This window comes from Leptonychotes weddellii, chromosome 9, assembly GCF_054177405.1.
Source record: "Leptonychotes weddellii isolate Sample4059 chromosome 9, ASM5417740v2, whole genome shotgun sequence".
Classification (NCBI taxonomy): domain Eukaryota; kingdom Metazoa; phylum Chordata; class Mammalia; order Carnivora; family Phocidae; genus Leptonychotes; species Leptonychotes weddellii.
In genome coordinates, this window is record NC_138377.1 from 124,775,140 (window position 1) to 124,796,594 (window position 21,455).

A 21,455-nucleotide genomic window follows, 5' to 3' on the forward strand; every position below is an offset into this window, starting at 1 on the left:
AGTTTCATTCTTCTGCATGTGGCTATCCAATTTTCCCAACACCATTTGTTGAAGAGACTGTCTTTGTTCCATTGGACATTCTTTCCTGCTTTGTCAAAGATGAGTTGACCATAGAGTTGAGGGTCCATTTATGGGCTCTCTATGGACCACTCGATTTTTAAAAAGTCTTTTCCTTTGTCAATTTCCATCACTTGATTTTCGTATTTACTAGCATGGAGTTGCCCATTAATTTGCAAGTTTTCTCCAGAACTCTGTGCACAAGTTCTGTCGGGTGCCTCCCTCTCTGCTTTGACTTGCCTTCCCTCTGTGCTTCCAAAGGACTCATCCTTAGAATCAGTGCAAACATCTACTCTTTTTGGTTTGCTTTCTGTTACATTTATTTCTGCTTGAGTTTTACTCTTCACCTGCCCTCTCTGTTTCTTATATTTTCTTTTTTTCTACCTTCTAGAGCTTAGTATTTGTTCAAATTCGTTCTTTCTATTCCAGAGAAGACAGAATGGTGTGCAGCAGTTACCTGCTCTGACTTTAGAGCCCAGCTCAGCCTGGGTTCAGATCGCAGTGCAATTATTTACTAAGTGTCTGACCTTGAACGTCTGCTTGACCTTTCTGTGACTCGGTCTCATTATTCTTAAAATGCGGATGATTGTAGTAGCCACCCCACGGCAACTTTGTGAGAATAAATTAGAATCTGGATGTCAACCCCTTAACACAGTTTATTGGCTACTTGTGATTACGAGTACTGCCGTCATCATCATCATTATTTAAAGCCAAATTCTCCTCCGAATGCCCCTGTGGCCACAACCCCATGAATTCTGAAACATGACGTTCAGTTGTTGTTCTGTAAATGGTCTGTAATTGTAGTTCTGATTTCCCACTTAGACTCGGTTCTGCAGGGGACTGCTGTCGTTCATGTCTTATGGTCAAACCTCCAAGATGTAGCCTTGCTGTTCTTATAATTTTTTTTTTATTAGAAAATTCCAGTTTAATTGCATTGTGGCCACAGGATGTGTCCTGGACATTTTTTACTTGGTGGAATTTATTGAGGTTTACTTTGCGAGCCGGTATGTGATGTGACTAAGTGTTTTAAATGTGGCATGCACATTTCCGAAGAATTAGAATTCTCTGTTTGGAACTTCAAAGCTGTATATATCCAAATGTGATATTAAAATACATGTACATAAATACATATCCAATCTTGTAAGTTATGTAATTCAACACCTCGATTTTCTAATTAATCTGATAAGGTTTAGACTGGTGTGCATTCAAATCTGACACCGTGTTTCTAATATTCCAAACATTTTTGTTTTGTATATGTCAGTGACTTTATTGGGTACATAAAGTGCTCTGATGTTCCTGTCTCCATTGTGTGTTCTTCTTTTTATCATTTTGTGAGAGGTGCTTCTTGATTTACCCCAATATTTATTTTGTCTGACAGAATTCACACTGCCACCCAACTTTTTTTTAATCTGCATTTGCTCCATGGATGCCCATCCGTGTACTTTTCACTTGATGCGGTGTTGTTTTAAATGTGTCTCTTAAAAGTGGGATGTAACTAGATTGGGAGGGAGAATGTGGTTTTTCTAATTTTTTTTTTTAATTTCTTTTTTAAGCTGAATCTGGGAGTCTTCCTTTTTTAAATATACAAATGACCCTTGAACAACATGGGGGTTAGGGGCACATAGGACTCTTGACTCCCCAAAAACTTAACTTCTAACAGCCTACCATTGACCAGAAGACTTACCAACAACATAAACAGCTGATAAGCACATATTTTGTATGTTATATGTACTATAGATATTATTCTTACAATCACATAAGCTAGAGGAAAGAAAATGTAGTTAAGAAAATCATAAGGAAGAGAAAATCCATTTACACCACCATACTGTACTTTATTGAAAAAAATCCACATATACGTGAATCCAAGCAGTTCAACCCCATGTTGTTCAAGGGTCAATGGTATGACCTCATATCTTATATCATCCCTCATATAGCTTGCACATATTTAATGTATAACCTTATGTCTTACATTGAACGGAGACATCTTCCTTCTGCCATGTTTTCTCTTTGTGTGGCTCCTTGTGGCCTTCTGTCCTTGCCTCCCCGGCCAGTTAATCTCTCTTTCTTGTCCTCCTTAATGACTGAGAGGTCATGCACTCTGTTTTTAGATTACTGGCAGCTCCATCAAGAATCTTTGAGCATGATATTGGAGACTCTATCTTTTCTCTTCATCCATTCCAAGTGTGCCGCCATGTCTGATGGGTCTTCCCTCACTTCCCTCACTTCCTCCCCGATCCCGATCTCCCAGTCGCCGTGCTTCAGAGCACGTGACCGTCCGGGGCAGATGCTTTATACCATCGCTTTCTAGGTACTTTTTCTCATGTGTATCATCCTGGAATCCTGTGAAGAACACAACTGAGGTTTAACCTGACGGGAGTCTTCTTGGTGGCTCAGCTTCAGCTCTTGCATCATCAGCCCGGTGGGCCCTTCTTGTGCTGCGCCTTTCTGGAACCCTCGCTGGATCAGTAACCCGTGAGCCTCCTGAGTGCCCCCTGCGCCCCAGCCCGCGGGCCCTGCACAGGCATTGCCCACGCCTCGCATGCCCTTGGTCTTCCTTGATTGTGCTAGATTCCCACCATTCTTCATGCTCCATCCTTAGATAACACCTGTTCAGAATAAATCTACACGCCTCTGCAGACTCTCAGCACTGTGTTAGCTGGGGCAGGTCTGTGCTCTCTGAGAACCCACTCTCCCCACAGCGCAGTGTGAGTCTGACCCTCGGCAGGCGCTTGTCCACTGTGTTCAGAGCTGGACCACCAGGCTCAGCCAGTGGCTCCTACCAATCGCTCAATATTTACCAAATGACTGAGGGTGCCTGCATTTAACATGGAAAGGTGCTTCCTGGCCAGATAAAATGTATAAAGTTGAACTAAACATCCTACAGACTCTGAGTGGTAACTTCGCCTGGAAGACTTTAATGGGGGACAGTTAGTCCGCTTAGTGACCCCATCCCTGGGACACATCCGGTGAGTTGCCCATGCTACTTTGTATTTATTTTGACCATGAAGATGCGGGGAATACTCTTCATGCCTGGAGAAGAATGAGGTAGACTGTTTTGTGCTACACAGAAGTGAAAGGAAAATTGTTGCAGGGTAAATGTGTGTGTGTGTGTATGTGTGTGTGTGCGCGCGTGCATGTGTGTGTTTGGAAATAGAAAAGTTCAGAATCCTCACCAAATTGTCACCAGGGATTATCTCTGAAGAGCAGGCTGGGGGGTGGGGGAAATCTGGTCACCCTATTTTACTAACCATAACATTGTTATCAAAAATAAAACTTAAAACTTCATAAAAATTAAAATACAAAGTGGCGATATAGTAAATCCGTAATCAATGTGTATACCTCACTTCATTACAATCTAAGAAGGAAGAAAGAAAAAAAAAACACAAAAATTTAAAACACACAAACCCAAAGTATGACTTACTTGCCAGAAGAACTGGGAAAGGGCTCAAAACACGCCCAGGGGTGAACAACTAAGACCCCTTCCTGGGGGGCAAGCTGTGGGGGCATTGAATTGACATCAACGATCTCGAAGTCGGACTGAGAGGAGATTCAAAGAAATGCAAAATCACAGCTATAAATTATCACGGAGTCTTTGGCCTGCAAGAATTTTTCAGACTTTGTGGTCACAACTGCTGTCTGTGTGTGTGTGTGTGTGTATAAGATGACAGTTTGGGTTTGCATTTTGGTAAGAGATGATATATCATCTCTTTCAAGATTATTTCTATTTCTCTCAACACACCCACACACACACATATACACAGATGTATCATCTGCATTTGCCAACCAGCTCGATGCACGGGGTGTGGGGAGCCGAGACTTGGCTCTAGGACGTGCCAGGGGTCTCCTGCTCCAGGAGCTGGACCCCTGCCGCCCGCTAGGAGCTGGCCACTGAGTGTTCAGAGGAGGAGGAGGAGGAAGAAAGGGAAGACACATGAGGCTGGGGGCCTGCCTGCCCTCCCCAACCTTTCCATTGCTCTAGCACTTCTGATCCATTTAAGAAAAGGCAAGAACAGAAAGAGACAAACTCACGGCTGACTTAGTCCAGGATCTCTGCCTTGGATAATGGGGAGAAGACCACCTTGTTGGAAGAAAAGATCGGGAATATTTTGGGCTTAAAATGCTCTCCCTACACATCTCCATTCCAAGTCCTATCCATTGTTTTTTGAAACTTTGTAAATCCTCTCTTACTGTAAGAATTTACATTTTACATCATAATACACACCACATAAACACATATAACATGTGTATGTATATAAATGTTTATAAACATAAATATGTACATAAATATATATAACTAAAGAGTTTCATGAAGCGATACGCTTACTATGGTGTAGCAAAGTAAAAACATGACAGCGATGATAGAAAATATGATTTCCCTTGGAACCTGATGAATTCTGATATACTCTATTCTTCTTTTTTTTTCTTTTAAAAACAATGCTGGTCTCAAAGCACTGAATTGATTGCCAGTGCGCTGGTGGGTCTTGTTTGAAAACTACTCTTCTGAAGTGTTCTCTGATTTCCCACAGCAATTTCATATGGGAGTCTTTGCTTTGATTTCTCACTCAGCTCCATTCTTCTGAGCCACTGAAGATTTCACTGCATTTGCTTGTCTTGCCTCAGATTTAGGAGCCGGGGTGGATGCAGGGGGCTCGCGTTTGCTCGGGTTCTGCTTTGCCGGAGGAGGGCTGCTGTGGGCCGCAGGGAGCCCACACTGGTGCAGGCTGGCCCCGCACTGAGGACGTGTCCGTGGCGACCACCTCTAGCTGACTGGCGGAGCTGGTCCCAGCTGCTGGAAGAGCATTTCTGGCCAGCTGGGCATGCAAGCCTCGGAGTAAGAGCAGGGCCCAGAGCAAGACCGAGGGATAGCCCCGTCTGGGGGGGGGGGGTCCCAGCTCCCGGGTTCCCCTGCAGAGTCACCGCCAGCCCAGAGCCCCTCGCCCAGGGCACACCCTGCCCTCCAGCATCTCCAAGGGTGGCGAGCACAGCGGCTGCCCTGAGCTCGGGCTGCCCCCGGCGGCCTGCCCCTCTACACGTTGTGCTCAGCCCCTCGTCCACTCTGCAATCTCTCCTGCAGAGACCCTCGGCGTTTCTGCCAGACGCCTGGCAGCCTGGCCTAGCTGACAGGGCCAACAGAGATTGGTCCTTATTTCAGCTGGAACCCAACAGAAAAACTTGAAATGCATCCCTATTTCAAGCTGCCTTCTTAACTGCACTCCAAGCTCTTAGAACTATTTGTTTAGCTTGCCTCCCTGGATATTTTTTGTACCCATGGATATGAGTGTGTTGCTATATGCACTAATTTGTGCTTTAAGATGAAAAAAACTCTTACATGTGAAAATTTGTTGCCAGCCCGAATGCACAGTGTAAATACAAAGTACGATTGTTACAGTTAAGGTTGTTATTCCCTTGTTTAGGCAACAAATAGCTTCCTGAGATTCACTGAGGGCCAGGCACTGATGATGAGTCAAGGAGGAAGGCACGGACTTTTACAGGCTGCTGGAGAGGACAGATGTGGGGGTGGAGACTACCCCAAGAGTGGGAAGTGTCCTAATACAGGTTTGAATCGAGTGCCACCGTCAGCAGTGACTTGCTAAATGGCCTCACCAAGGAATCAGCCCATGAGCTGGGGCTGGAAAGCCAAATGAGGGTTTTCCACCTGGAGAAAGGAAGGCAGAAGTTTCGAGAGAACGCATTTTGAGTCGAGAGAACAGCATGCACAAAGGCAGGAAGCCTTAAAAGACCCTCCTGTCTTCATATCAGAGCAAATCTCTTGGTGGCCCTGGACCCCTCCCCAGGGGGTGGGAGCAAAGGGCAAAAGACCGAAATGCCAACTCGGGCTGATGAGAACGAGGAGCCTGTTAAGGAACAAGGACCCCAACGTGCTGGTGAGTGGATTTCGATTCCAGGTGCACCCTCCCCGCTTCACCCCTAAACCCTGGGGTCACTGCTGGGCCCCAGAGAGGGGGGCGGGAAGCTGGTGAAGGGCAGGTCCCACGCTCCTGGCCCACCTTCTGCCCCAACAATTCTGCTTTTGACTGTTTACAAATGAATTTTCATGGAAGATTTCAGTTCTAAAGAGGTTCCCGTGGGTAGAGCTAGAAAACACCTGCTCTACGTAATTATAAACCAACATTTCACCCAGGAAAGATACAACCGTCTTTGTGTTTAGTAAATGCAGACCTTTGCTAGGAACATATCAGAGCAGTTGAGAGTGTAGATTTTGGAGTCAGGCGGGGGTTAAGGTCCGGGGAGTGCCCTTTCTAGCTGAGTGATCCTGGGCAAGTCATCTCACCTCTCCGTTCTGGGGACACACTACCTAAGCCGGGAGCATTGAGAGGCTCAAGCAAGATGCCACATGCAAAGATTTTAGAGCAATGCCGGGGGCAGGAAGACTGGGGGCTTGAGTATGAGTGATGAGCACCACTGGGGGCTGAATAAATCAACAGCAGGGGCTTCGAGGAGGCGCCTGGCCCACCCTGATAGGTCTTGTCCTCGTCGCTCTGGAGAATAGGAGGGGCCCTCCCCTGGGATCATAAACACTGAGTGCCACTTGACAGCAGGACACCAAGGGAGGCCCGAGGAGAAAACAAGTGTGGAATACTCCTCTCCTTCCCAGGGGCCCTGGGGCAAGGGGAAGAGAGCCACAGACTGCAGCTCCCAGGGCTGCCTCGGGGCTGGACTCTTGGGACAACGGTGCCACCCTTGAGGGGTCAGCCCAAAATGAGGGGATTTCATTTGTCAAGAGAAGGAGGGGTGGATGCTTCCCTGTGTCCACAGAGAGCAGGGAGATTTGCTGGGTTGCTCCATCCTCCCACAAAGAAGCAAGCACCTCCCATCAGTAAGGATTACCTGTGCGGGGAATTAGCGGCGACCCCAACTATGACAGTGGAGTGACTGACAGGCAGAGAGACCACCCTTCCCATGGTCAAGGTCAGAGGTGCCCATGTTCCTCGTGCACCTCGGGGAGGAGGAGCCTGGCAGCGGCTGGAAAACCTCCTCCAGGTGCCTCCGCCTTTCTCCCACCCTCTCCCACCCTCTCCCTTCTGCTTCCTGCCGCAGCCCCTGCACCCAGGGGCCCAGAACTAGAAGCTCCCAGGGATGCAGAGCAAGGGCAGGGGACACAGCAGCCCCTGTCCCCCCACGCCAACCTCCAAAGCTGCTTCCTCCTCGAGTCACTGTGCACCATGGTGGCACAGGAGTCCCAACCAAGCATTCTGGCTTCCGTTCCTGCCCACGCCCCAACACAGCTTCCAAATAGGACATGAAGTCCCTCCCCCGACCAAGACCCTCTCCCATGCAGGTCAGAGCGGCCGTCCGAGGGACATTCACTCACCTGGACCCACCTACCTCCCTGCACACCGTCCCCAGAGCGGCCACCTCCCTCACTTCTCTCTCCGACTGTCCAGCAGACATCGAGACACCATCTATCCGGGACAGCCTAGGGCTCTGGCCTGGGTCGGAGCCGGCCGAGAATGAGAAGTGGACTTCCTCTCTCACACGGAGGCCGGTCTCTGGGTCCGATCCCAGGCCCCGAAGGCTGGGATGCTCTGAGTCAGATGCTGCCTTCACCACCTGCTCTGGACAGGTGACTCAGGGCAAATGTTCCAACCCGGCATGGGTTTGCTCAGAGACTCCCGACCTGAGCCATCTGATTTCTCCACGTGAAAAGCCTTGGTCTGATAGGGAGGCTGCCAGCGCTGGTCAGCTCAGCCCTGGAACAGAGTCCACCATCTGCTGGGCTGGCGAGAACACCCGGGAGGCCGGCCCAACCCAGGACCCCAGAACCCCGGCCAGGCTCCTTGTTCCCGGCCTGGCCTTCCTTGGACAACCTAGGAGAGGCTGGGAGGGTGCGAAGGTATCAAGTATGACTCTGGGCATACACTGCACCTGCCGCACGGCTAGGAGCTTTACAGAAACATCAGCTCACACAGTCTTGCCACCGATCTAGCAAATATCATCATACCCCTCTTACAGGTGAGAAATATCACTACACAAAAATTCGTGGAACACCAAGACCTGGTGACCTTGGGTCATAGGCCATCACTGGCTCAACAAAGTCCAGCAACTTTCCTGAGGTCACCCAGCCAGGAGCCTAAACCCAGATCCACCCAACGCCAAAGCCCACGCTCTTTCCGTGGTGCCACATTGCCTCTCTGTCCTAAGATAAAAACTGGCTCTCAGGAGCAGAAGCTGACGCAGCTCAGTGCTTCTCAAAGTCTGGTCCCCAAGCCAGCAGCATCAGCACCAGCTGCTAGCAATGCAGATTCTCAGGAGGGGCCCTAGTCCTCCTGAACCGGAGACTGTGCGGCTGGAGCCCGGCACTCTGCTTCGGCAAAGCCCTGCAGGGGACTCAGGCGTGAGAACCCAGGACGGAACGTACACCGAGTGTGCCGAGCAGCACAAAGGGACAAGGCGCTTCTGTTTCTGCTATCGGGATGACTGCCTTGTGACCGGGGTGCTTCCCCCCACGTGTCCCCTTGCACAGCTCAGTCTAAGGGTGGCATTCAGCCCATCTGCCCCTTAAAGAGCCTCCCCCACGCATGTCCTCGGCACAGCCTCTGTGAGCTGTTGGCTTGTGCCAGGCGGGGACGTCTGGGGGACCTGCTCTTCTGAAGAGTAGAATGTGCTCCGGGGCTTCCTGGGGGCTCTAATGAGGGTGTAGGTGCATCCCGTGGGAAGCCTTGGAATTCCACGCGGGGCCGCAGAGGTCCAGCAGCTGCCAGGGTCACCAGGCCCACGGTCGCAGAGGGGCACGTTGCAGACAGAGCTGTCTTTGTTGGTGGGGGCAGGGGACAGTTGCACATCGCAGGGCTGAGTCTGGAGGGCAGCAGAGGAGGAACTTCTCAAGGGCAGGGGATGGAGGCCCCGGTCAGGGCTATCTTCTCTGTTCACATGCACAGACTCTCTCCATTCCCCGAACGCAGTGCAGTTGGGGCTGGGGCCCAGACACCGGCTCCTAGGGCTGTCTCGTTCTGGCAGAAAGGCTGGGACTGATGCAGTACCCCAGGCCTCCGGAGGCCAGCCTCACCCTTCCCAGACCCCGCAGCCTCCCTCCTACACCAAGCCGAAGCCCCCCACCCCCGGTCCCCATCGCCAGTGCCTGAATCTACTTCCCGCCTTGTCCCACTATCAGATGACTTGTCTTGCTTAACTAGCAGAAGGTGAATTCATTCCAAAGTATGGGTAAGATCCTATCCAGACCTTCACCCACACAGAGTGGTTCGCACCTCGAGGTGGAAACTATCGTATCTGTGCCCTCCAGGACCTCCGCCAGGGAAAGGACAGACTTCCCACTGCCACCTAACACCCCATAGGCCAACTCACGGCGCACCCACAGAAAGGGAGGGAGAAGCAGGCGGGAGACCCCGGACAGCTTGTCACGGGATCGCGGTCTGTCTCAGCTTTAGCTCGCTCATCGGCCAAGGGGGATTAAAGACTCTGAGCACAGCGCTCCTGAGGGATGGGCCCGCAGAAGAGGAAGCTCCCCCCAATTACACCGCACACGTGCGCCTTCCATCCGCGTTTTGATCTTCCCTTTGCATGAAAACCAAGGTTCACCTCCACGTGATCGCCTCGTGTCCTGGCACACACACACGCTTACACACGTGTTTCAGTGATGTAAAGACTGGCAGGCTTCTGCAGACAGCTGTCTGTGCATTAGCCGCTGAGGACCACTCTGTTCCATTCTACCCTGTCCTCAACCCCATGGAGCAGGTTCTATTTCTATACCCATTTCACAGATGGGGCGACGAGAAGGTGGGGAACAAAAGCACACCCGGAACCCCCATCTGTGTACTTCATACCCTCTGGACGCATCCACAACGCCCAAGGGATCTGGGAAGACTCAGACATTCCAGGGGGGAAAGTCAAGCACCTTGTTGTCTTTCCAGCCCATGGAGCCCAAAATCTTTCCCAAGCGATTCCGATGCTCGCCAAAGTTTCACAACCAATGCCCTAGATTTTAATGCACAGAGCATGTTGCCATCATGGCTTAAAGTGCCCAGACAACTCTGCACGTCTGCTCAGGATTAGCGCCACGGGACCAGGAGGCCTTTCCCACGTTTCCCCCGGAGAGCCGGCATCTTCCGGGATTACACCAGGAGTTCTATTTACGCCGTGATGTTTTGATTTATTTTTTTAAACTTTATGTCCACAGTTTCTTCTGATGCTTCCCTCCGTTTTTTAAATTGTGAAAGTAATACACGTTTGTTATTGCAAGTCAAAATGTTCAGAAGGCAAAACAAAAAGCGCATTTTTTTTTAAAACACCGCAACGGGGTGGTCTGTTCTGGTCCCAAAGCAGCCAGATCAAGAGGGCCGTGCTTGGAGTCACAGCAGAGGTGGGACCCCACCTTCTGCACTGGCCCCTCCGAGAGCTTAGGCCAGTCCCGTGCCCTTTCCGAGCCTCACTGTTCACTTCTGCAGAATGGGGACAGCAATCCAACAGGCTGACAGGGCTCCTGGGAGGTCCAAGCAAGGAGCTAGCTAGTATTCTTTTTTTTTTTTTAAGATTTTATTTATTTATTTGAGAGAGAGAATGAGAGAGAGAGAGAGAGAGAGAGAGGGGAGGGTCAGAGGGAGAAGCAGACTCCCTGCCGAGCAGGAAGCCCGATGTGGGACTCGATCCTGTGACTCCAGGATCATGACCTGAGCCGAAAGGCAGTCACTTAACCAACTGAGCCACCCAGGTGCCCACTAGCTAGTATTCTTTAAAAACCCTGAGGAATTCTTCACACCGCGAACTTGAGGTCGTGAGGACTGGACCAGAGGTCTTCCTTGCTGTGACAGTTTTAGCTGACTTCTGCAGAGACCGTGTTGTGCTCCCTCCGGCCTTCTCCTCTCTCACTTGTCGGTTCTGGGCTTGCACACTTTCCAAGTCCCAGCGCATTGCTGATACACTGTGTGATTAGATCCAGCGCCTGCAGCCCATCCCTGGGCCAACAACTCCCAAACCCACGTCTTCAGCCTTGGAATTGCTTCTGAGTTGGGAACTCATTTTTGCTGCCACCTGCTCAGCATCTCCCCCTGAGGACTGACTGGGGATCCCCAAAATTCACATCCCGAGCAACACTCTTGATTGGCCCCACTTCCGATCTCTTCCTCCCAGGCTCCACGTTTGGGGAGTTGTCACCATCATGCATTCATTTGCAAACGCCCAAGAATCCGGGGCCCAGGAGTGGAGAACCGGGGGGGTGGGGGACACTGAAGCCAGGATTCCTGCCCTGCGCCAGATGCAGAATAACAGGCAGAGGAGATGACACCTCCCTGGGGACTGGTCGACTCCTCTATAGGATAGTCCCCGTCCTAGCACCTCTCTGACAGCATTGCAGGAGGACTAGGGTTTTAGGAATAAGCCCTCTGAGAGCCAGTGCTAGCTCAGATTAATCTTCATTCCTCCCTCTCTGACCGTCCACGTTCCACCAGATTTATTGGCCGCTCCTGTCGGCTCTCCCCGACACCCCTAATGCATCCCCTTCCCCTCATCTCCGCTGCCGGGGACCCCGGCTCCACCACCCTGCCGCCCACCTTCCAGTCGGACTCCGGGCTCCAGCCTGGGCCTCCACCTTCACGTCTACACCATGACCAGTCGTGGTTTCCGAAAACATGACAGAGATCATAACACTCGCCTACAGAAAACCTGCGAAGAACTTTGCATTCCTTTTCAAATTAAAAAAAAATTAAAGCTTTCCTCTTCTGAGCAGTTTTCAGTTAGCAGAAGAAGGGCGCACACGTGCAGAGAGGTCCCACCCGCTCCACGCTCAGCTTCCCCACTACGGACACCTTGTAGCTAGTGTGACCTTGTGACCACCGAGGAGTCAGCACTGAGACCCTGGTTTGGGCGAAATCCCAGAGCTCACACTGGCGGTCACTCTCTGTACGGTTCTGGGGATTTGGCAGGTGGGAAATGTCACCTGCACACCATTCCAGTGCCATCAGGAGAAGTGTGCTTCTGCCCTAAAGAGGCCCCGGGCCCCATATATTCATCCAAGACTTTGGGTTGCTTTTTCCAAATCACATCCCAATGGCTTACCATATCCCAAAAGAGTTACATGACCTCGCCCCTGTTCGTCTTCCCTTTCCTGAACATGTGGTGCCCAGGTCACCCTAACATGTGGGTCCAAACTGCTCTCTTCTGGGAAGGCTCTGCTTCCAGATCTTCGGACAGCAGGCTCCTTCCTACCTTGATATCCTAAATGTGGCCTTTCCTGTCCACTCCAACTACAGTAGCCCTCAGGCACTCCCTGGTACGCCTCTTCTTTCTCCTTCTTCATGGAACCCGTCACCATCTGAAGGTGCTGACAAGCCTGTTTGGGTATTTGTGCATCACCTGTCTGTCCCCCCAGCAGAAATCGTCAGCCTTGTTCACTGCAGGGTCCCCAGCTCCAGGACATGCTCGACCCATAAGGGCTCAATAAACATTGACTGAATGAATCAACCCACGGCCGAATGAATAAATAAGTGACTAATGCCCTGTAATGAGCTTCTACATTCGTTTGTATTTTAGAGCCTACAAAGAGCTCTTACAGATATTTTCTTAATCAAAGGAATCTGATTAGGCACAGATTTCAACGGAACTTAAGAAACGTGGCCACACTCTGTGTCCTAGTTCCTTGGAAGGCACAGATTAAGAAATAATGGGAATGTCTCTCCAAGGGAAGAGAGTTTATTTCTACAAGCTCTGATGACCCTGCGGATTGGACACGCAGAGGCATGTGGTTTCATCCGCAGCCACGGCATGAAAGGAAAGCACGTAGGGATACGGCCTTTGCTGATGGATACCCTCCATGTGCACCCCCGCTGTGGGCCAGATGCTGGGCCGAGTGCTGTCAACACAGGGTCTGGTTCCACGGTGAGCCTGTGGGTGGGGGGGTGCCCTTGGTTATCCCTATTTGCCTGCCGGGCCAGGGAGAGTGAGGAAGCGCGGTGGTAAAGCGACTTTCCCAAAGCTCAGAGCCAGGATTTGAACCCAGGGTTATCTGACGACGGAGCCCAGGCAGCTGTTGTCCGTGAACACAAGCTGAATAAACGAACCCAGCTGAGCAATCTGGAAATCTCTAGCCACACCAGTCAGCCCGGCACGGGGTGGCCTTAGAAAGGGTTAAACGCCACCGCGGGGGGAGTGGTCCGGGCTGGCAGGTGCTCTTCCAAGGCCAAGATTAGGACTGTGGGCGCAGCAGGCATGCCTCCCCTCCCCCCCGGCCTCCAGAAAAGGCCAGGTATTAACGAGCAACACGCGGGGGCAGGGGGCGGGGGGCGGGGGGCAACTGTTCCTGCTCAGCGGGGCTTTGGGAGGACCCGCGTGTCCGAGTGCTTGCGTTGGGATGTCGAGTCCCCGTGTTCTGGGTCCTGAAGGATGCCGGAGCCCACCCAGCCAGGGTGCTGGCCCCCCTGCCCCCCAGCGGAGCGAGGCAGCTGGACCCCGCTCTCCTCTTTCCGCCCACACAAGCATCTGAAGAGCGCCGCTTCCTGCCTTGCATCAGAAACAATGTTTGTAAAGATGAAGAAATCCCTACTTTCTTTTCTTAATTTGTTATTGTCATGACATGACTGACTCAATAAGCAAAAATTTAAAATCCCTGCCCAAGAACACGGGCTGGTCCCCGCCACGCCTGATGTTCCTCCAGATGCTCCTGCTTTCCTCCCACCTCCACACCTCGGCGCACACGCCCCACGATGCCCTAACGCCTGGACCCCTGCCTCCTGACCAACCCTTGGAGAGTTTTCAAGGTTTGGCTCAGAGTTACCTCCTCCGGGAAGTCCTCCTTGACACCCTCCGCACTCACCGAAGCAGAAGTTGCCCTCCCGCAGTCCCGAAGCTCTCCACGCCGACTGGCTCGTGCGTGTCCTATCCAGTAAGCGTGAGCTCCTCCATGCCAGGGACCGCGTCCCACGCCTCTCTGTAGCCCTCACTGTCCCCCAGACAAGTGTGGGCTGAACAGCTGTGAGAGGAGCGGAGGAGAGGGAAAGAGAGGAGGAGCGGGCAGGGAGGACAGAGGGAGAGAGGGATCTCTGTGGTCAGACGCAGAGCCTCAGATAGACTACAGACCGAGGCAGAGGAACGTGACCAGCTGCAGGACCGGCTCCCCACGAGCACGCTGCCGCCGCAGGGGGCCAAGCATGCCCTGAAAGAGCACTGGTCCAGGAGTCCAGGGCGCCGGTTCTTATGCCCTGTGGCTGACGCGCTGTGTCACCTGGGATGAGCCACTCCCTCTTCTGAGCTACGGTTTCCCCTTTGTGAACGGCGTTCTTGTAAGACTTCCATAAGAATGCTCTCACTGCCCGACACAGGGTGCTGGTTGGGCGAATACCAGCGCTGCCTTCCTCCACCCCCTTCCACCCGCAGCGGCCCCAGCGCCCTCCGCCACGGGAAGGCCCGAAGGGTGCGGGCAGGAGCCGGGTGCCGGTCTTCAGACCCTCTCCGGTTCGGCCTCAGACCATCTCAGCAAGTCGGACAGTTGAGAGCACATCCGCCCTGCGATGCCCGCCACCCTTCTCGGCTGCCGCTCTGTTCATCTTCCCAGTGAGAGAGGCACGCCCTCCTCCGATTCCTGGGCCCGTCTTCCTTGCAGGAAGAGCTTAGCACCCGTCACCCTCACTCAGGACCGTGGAGGCCCCACGTGAGCCCTTCGGACCCACCTACGTATACAGAGCTTTGACATAGTTCTCCCCACCAGCCAGGGGTCCAGCTCCCCTGACACGGCACCTGCTCCGTCTCTTCTGTCCTGGCCCAGTACCAACCCCACCATCAGCACCCAGAGCCCCAACCCTCACCGCATGCCCGGGGACACCCTGCACCAGCACCTGTGTCTTGCTCCCCTTCAGCCCAGAGTAACCTGCTGCTGGGTGGGGCTCCCTTCTAGCATCGTCCCAACCAAAGTCAGCACTTGAGCTCATCAGGAGGCCGGCCCAGCAGAGCTGGGCCCTTACAGCCTAGAGTTCTGCCCCCATGGCCCGGGCAGGACAAAGCAGGTACGGTGTGTTATTAAACTTCATGTTTTAGTGACACGTAGTATATTACTAGTAAAAACCGAATGCAACCGAGAAGGGGCTTGGGAGAGCTTTCTGGGGGCAACGTTCCGCGTGGTGCCGAGAGTTGGACTTACAGAGCTGTATCCATTTTTCAAAATTAATTGAATGGCACATTTTAGATATGCACATTTCAGGGTATGTACATTTTATCTAAAAGAAGAACAATGAGCAAATGCTGAACTCAGATTAATTACACACATGCTGAAGTGTTTAGAAGTGAAGGGTAGAGATGCCTAAAACTTATTTGGAAATGTATCCAAAAAATAAGGTGGATGCTTGGATGGACAGATGGATGGCGGGATGGACGGACACACGGTAAGACAAGTAGAGTAAAATGTTGCTTATAGAATTTAAATAGTGACGGGGCGCCTGGGTGGCTCAGTCGTTAAGCATCTGCCTTCGGCTCAGGTCATGATCCCAGGGTCCTGGGATCGAGCCCCGCATCGGGCTCCCTGCTCTGCAGGAAGCCTGCTTCTCCCTCTCCCGCTCCCCCTGCTTGTGCTCCCTCTCTCGCTGTGTCTCTCTCTCTGTCAAATAAATAAACAAAATCCTTAAAAAAAAAAAAAGAATTTAAATAGTGGGATATGCTCACTGATGACAATTCTTCCCACTTTTTTGTATGTTTGAACACTTTTTTATCAAGTATTTAGGAAGAAATACAACTGAGAGCAAGCTAGAGAATCCATAATTTGGGGAATGGTTAAATCAGTTGTGGCACAGACCTCTGATGTGGGTTTCTGAGGCCACACAGGTGGGGGTTCCGCTAACTTTGCAGGAACTGACACCGTCACGTGGAACGAGTATGTGCGCACGCGAGGGTCACCGATGATGGTGCTCAGCCGTGGTACCTACAGCATGCTAACACGGGCTTTAGAAGGAAGCAGACCTGCCTGGGTGCAACTCTATCCTGCCACTCACACTGGGATACTCCCCGTGCCTCATTTTTGTTCACCTGTAAAGACAACTGCGTTTGCCTCCCAGGGTTGCAGGGAAGGTCCGAAGAGTCGGTGCCTACTACTAAAGGGTGCTCGGTAGGGAGAGAGGCTGCTGTCACAGAAACATCTCCGAGCTGTGCCCCGGGGGGCCGGCCACCAGGTATGGGGGACACAGGTGACTGGCTCACGCTCACAGAGGAGGGTCTTGAGCACCGCCCCCCAGCAAAAGCTTGTATTTCCTGAGCAAACAAGTCACCATGATTATTTTTATTTTTTTTTAAGATTTCATTTACTTATTTGAGAGAGAGAGAGAGAGCACAAGCAGGGAGAGTGGCAGAGGGAGAAGCAAGCTCCCCGCTGAGCAAGGAGCCCAACTCGGGGCTCGATCCCAGGACCCTGGGATCACGACCTGAACCGAAGGCAGATGCTTAACCGACTGAGCCACCCAGGTGTCCCCATGATTACTTTTCTTAAATGCTGCAAAGAAAACAGACGGTAGAAGTACACTAAAAATGCTCACAGGGGCTCACAAGCTGGTGAGATTGGAGACAGTTCTCTTTTCTCATCCCTGTCCTACGAGGTTCAATAGAATCTTGACCTAGAGCTTGCTTCTCCACCCCTGCCCGCACCAGACTCCCACACACCATACGGAACACAGCTCAAACAGCGCCACCTCAGGGGAGCCCCCCCGACCCACCAGACCAGGTCAGTTCCCCAACACAGCACCCTAACACACCCCACCCCCCTTGTCCACACATTTATGCATGTGCGTGATCATCTGTCTCACGGGTCCCATTTGATACCAGGAACCCAGCCTGGTGCCTGCAGCCTAGAATGTTCTAAGTCAATGGTTGAAAATGAGTTCCAAGTGTTTGAGAAAGTGACTTCATTCTTTGCAGACTGAAAAATAAATAGAAAGTGGGTGGTAGGTGGGGGGTGGGCGTGGGCAATAGACCCAGTACATCCACGTTTGTCCTGGGCAACACGATGCAGCTCTTAACTATCAAAGAAGTACGGCAGCGCGTCCTGCGGTTCGACTTCTTCCCTGGGCACAGACCCCACTCCGTACGCTCCAGCCCTGTGCAGAGCCTCCCTCTGCAGGTCCCTGCCTGCTGACAGCTGGCCGTGGGCAATCACGAGGGCCCCCAGGGATCGTGGCTCCATTTCCAGCAGGAGGAATGGGGGCACCTTCAGAGGATGTCACGTGACCTCTGGTTGGGGCTCCAAGCAACCGCTGTGTCACATGCTCAGCATATGCATCTGTGAAATTGCAGCACTAGAAGACTTCTTAGAGGCCAAGTCGGCTCAGCAGCCTTCTGTCCACCTTCTAGACAGGGACACTGAGCCCCCGGATGGAAAGGGGCTTTCCCAGGTCACGTTGCCGTGTAAGGATTTAGCCGGGCAGGTGTTCGTGTTTTAATCCCCAATTATCCTACAGCTGAACTCAGAGAAAAAGGGACTTACTCATCACTATTAAGTGATGTTGTAGGGTGTCTCCCAGATCGGCTCCCAGACCCAGGACTGAGGCACTCCTTCCCGCAGCTGACAAAGGGCCACCCGTAGCAGTCAGAGCCGAGTCTCTTTCCAAGAATTACTCTCTGCTGAAGACAGCTGCCTTCCCCAAGGCTGTGCCCCGGCCCTGGGGCAGCCCACAGGCAGTGACCGGTCATTACAGGGGTGCAAAACCCATGGGATCGGCTGGATCACAGCTGCATCCGGCGCAGCTTCTCCTTCTGGGACAAGGAGACACAGGGGGCATCCCCGGGCACACTGTCCAGTGACCTTCCTGCACAGGGGGTGTCCCCAGGCACACTCTCTGTCCCAGAGTCTCACCAGGAAACCCAACCAAACATGGAGATACAGGAAGGGATGAGAAGGGGCAAGGCCTCCCCAGAAATGAAATGGTTTCACCAAATATTGAGCACCTACGGAATACCAGATCAAGCCCAGCCCTTGAAGACTCCCCAGTAAATGCCTCCATATGGTCTACGGCCAGAGGGAGATAGTCTGAAGCCTAGGCCCCCTTGCTGCAAGAGAGGGGGGGTGCACGGCTACCGGCCGTGGAGCGCTCCCTTTATCCCCAGGCCCTGGGTGCTCTGTGAGGGCTGTCGCCTCACAACAGGGGAGGAGCCTGCTTATGGACGCTGCCGCCTCCCGGTGGCAAACATGCGTTGCTCGGGCCACCTACACGTGTTACCTCCTTGATTGCTTCTATAGTCCCATGAGGTAGGAGCCTGTGGAGCCCGTTTTGCAGAGTTGGAAACCGAGCCATGGAGAGGCTGAATACCTTCCCCCAAATCAACTAACCTGTTCATCTCAGCGCCAAGACTGCATCCCTGGTGGCTGGACCCCACAGCCCGGTTCTTGGTCCCTACGTCCCACCTGCCTTCCTTCAGATGTCAGATGGAACCTAACCAAGGATGGAACCTAACCAATGGCCCCCGGGCTCTAGCCTTATCTTCCATATCTCCCTGGAGCTGGAACAGTCAGAATGTGCCTTTGACTTGTCTCATTCCCCTTTCTAAAGAAAACCATGTGTTTACTCTCTTATGCCAAAGTTACAACAGAGCTGAAGTTTTGCCAGTGTTGACTTTAAACACTGGGCAGAGGGGTTAAAATCCTTCTCCCCGGTGCCTGTTTATGTTTCCAGAGCAAAAGGAGGTCGCTAAAAAAACGAACTCGGATCTACTGGGTGATACCTGCAGAAAGGCAGGGACTCCGGCCAGTGGACTCAGGCCCCTCCCAGCCTCGCCTCTCCCCTCCCCGTGTCCAGCTCTGCAAGGCTCCGAGGGTCCCCTGCTCCGTTCTCCCGTTCTCCCAGAGACGCTGAGCAGCTCCCTCTTCTGTTCTGTCTCCTGCTGGGACCAGAGCTCAGCTCAGCGGGTGGGGACCCTGACGGCTTCGCATTTAAGCATTTAGATACAGAGCGCCAGCAACATTCAAGAAGGAAGCAAGGGCTAGTAAAAACCAAGGGCTCCGGCCAGAGTTCACGTTCATCCCCTCGGGGAACCTGGGATACCCTCACCCCTCACCTCTCTGCCAAGCAGCCTAGTAGGCACACAGCCAGCTCTGCAAGGACAATGCAGACAGATAGGGATGGTCCTGCAGCACCACACACGTGCACACTCTCTCTCTCTCTCTCTCTCTCTCTCCGTACGGCAGAACCAAAATCATGCTTTTCCATACCCCTCCCGGAGGATGTCGAGAAGAAGCAAACCCTCCATCCCCAGCTCCTCAGGAACCCCTGAGAAGAAGCTGCACTTACCATTCTCCCTCCGAGGAAAGATTCTCTTCTGCAAACTCATGCCGTGAGGCTTTGAGGATGGGGCTGAGCCACGAAAAGCCCCTCGGAGCCCCAGCCGGATAAAGAAGTCCCGGGGATCACTGGCAGCTTCTGGGCGGGGAATATTTGAGTATAAGTTAAAACTACGAAGTAGCTAGCTCCTCGTTAGAACTGTTTTTCCCCCAGCAGGGAGGAAGGAAAAAAATCCCTTTCCCTCTGCCAGCAAATCTTTAAAGTCTCACAACGGTTACTTCCAACCCCTGCCCTTCTTGCGAAGCAAATGCGCATGAAAGCGATGTTATTTCACTGAATCAAGCCCTCAGATCATAAGCCTTTTCCTGTACCACAAACAGAAATGTAAAACCTCAAACTTTCCTTTGGACTCAGACTCTGTTGGGAGCGGACTGAACACAACCCTCTCTGAGGTCGAATGTATGGAAAATGTGCTAAACTGTTTAGATCATCCCCAGCGTTAGACTCTGCTCCCCACCTCCCAACTTTTTTTTTTTTTTTAATGAGTTCTGGTGTGTTTATGTAATTGCAAGGGACAAACACAACACCTAAAATCGCTGCCCAAAGTTGAAGTGATTCATTTTCTCCTTCACACACACCACACACAAACACAGAGCCTGTTTAATCCAAGTGAAAACGCCTTTCATAAAATCTGCTAAGGGCTTGGGCAGAGCGGCTGGTGGTGAATGCAGTCTGTGTCCCCAGAAAGGCAGTTGGGCTCCAGGGAAGGTGGAGGCTGACTTTAATCAGGACAAACAGAAGGCGCTCTGACTCCCACCCCTGTCGGGACAAGCAGGGATAAAAGAAAAGTGGGCATGAGCCCTGGCTAGCTGGGCTCTAAAATGTATTTTCCCTGTTTGCCTTCTCATACCAGGAGGTTTTATTTTTAGACTTGGATGAGATGTACTATTATTTTAAGAGACCAACTTGATTGCGGGGTTATATAAATCCTTGGATTCCCCACCGAAAAGACCAAAAGAATATACAATAAGTGGGCACAGAGTCAGGCTTGAAAACTGGGGAAGAATGTGATTGTTTTGGGGGATGCAGCCATGAAGGGTCAGACTGGAAGGAAAGGCTGCTCCATCTGATAGAGAGAAAAACCCACCGGGGAAGCAAGTGACACAGACCCTGGTCCAGTTCCGGGGTTACCTGTTGCCTGCCAAGAGCCCCCCGGCTTCCCGGGTTGGGTCCCAGCCTTGGCCAATGTCAGTGCCGCCACCGCTCAGGACCTTGGAGAGTCAAAGGCTCCCGAATTACCATCACTTAGCTCAAACCACCTCCGGGTCGCTATGGTCCCTCGACCAACACACACACCCTGGCAGATTGCCAGGAAAACCTCTGTTATCAGCACCTGGAGTGGGGACAGCTCCCTGATGGTCATCCCCATCCCGGTGCCCGCTGGCTCCCCATCCCGGTGCCCGCCGGCCCTACCTTGCTCTGAAGAACCAAGTAGCCGCCCAGGCCCCAAAGCTGCAGGACACTCCGAACCTGGCCCTGCATCCTAGTGGGACCCAGCTGTAGCAACAAAGAAAGCGGGGCTACCTAAGCAGGGAATGCTTTGCAGAAATTAAAATGATGTGATAAAGTAAGATTTATTGTTGTAGAAAGAGGTCAGCCCCATATTGCTAAGTGAAAAAAAAAATAGGATGCAAATTGCAAAGTGTGCAGTATGATCTATATACATGAAAGAAGATTAAATTTGGAGAAGTAAAATTATGGGTGGTTTCCTCTATGGACATCCCCATATCCATGATGATACCCCTACGATTTAGGGAGTGGTAACAGCTTTCCATTCATACCATCTAGAGGATGACAGAAAAAAAATTTTAATTAAAAAGAAATTTTTTTTTTTAAGTGAGTCACTGGCTTTAGAACTCCTAAGTAGATTTTGTCAAATCTATAGTGAGGACTATAACTTTGAAAAGTCATGGCTTTTGACATGCAGAAGAATGAAACTGGACCATTTCCTTACACCACACACAAAAATAGACTCCAAATGGTTGAAAGACCTCAATGTGAGACAGGAGTCCATCAAAATCCTAAAGGAGAACACAGGCAGCAACCTCTTCGACCTCAGCCGAAGCAACTTCTTCCTAGAAACATCGCCAAAGGCAAGGGAAGCAAGGGCAAAAATGA

The 21,455-nt window shown here is 51.9% G+C and overlaps 1 protein-coding gene across 1 annotated transcript in view; it reads right to left on the reverse strand.

Annotated features, from left to right (window-relative positions):
* Window positions 1–19,805, reverse strand: part of LOC145723608 (pro-interleukin-16-like) — a 34,525-nt gene extending 14,720 nt beyond the window's left edge. The window contains exon 1 of the mRNA XM_081831783.1: window positions 19,287–19,805. Within this exon, the coding sequence (XP_081687909.1) occupies window positions 19,287–19,326 (40 nt within the window). The 5' untranslated portion in view covers window positions 19,327–19,805. The remainder of the gene's footprint in view (window positions 1–19,286) is intronic.
* Between the last annotated feature and the right edge of the window lie 1,650 nt (window positions 19,806–21,455).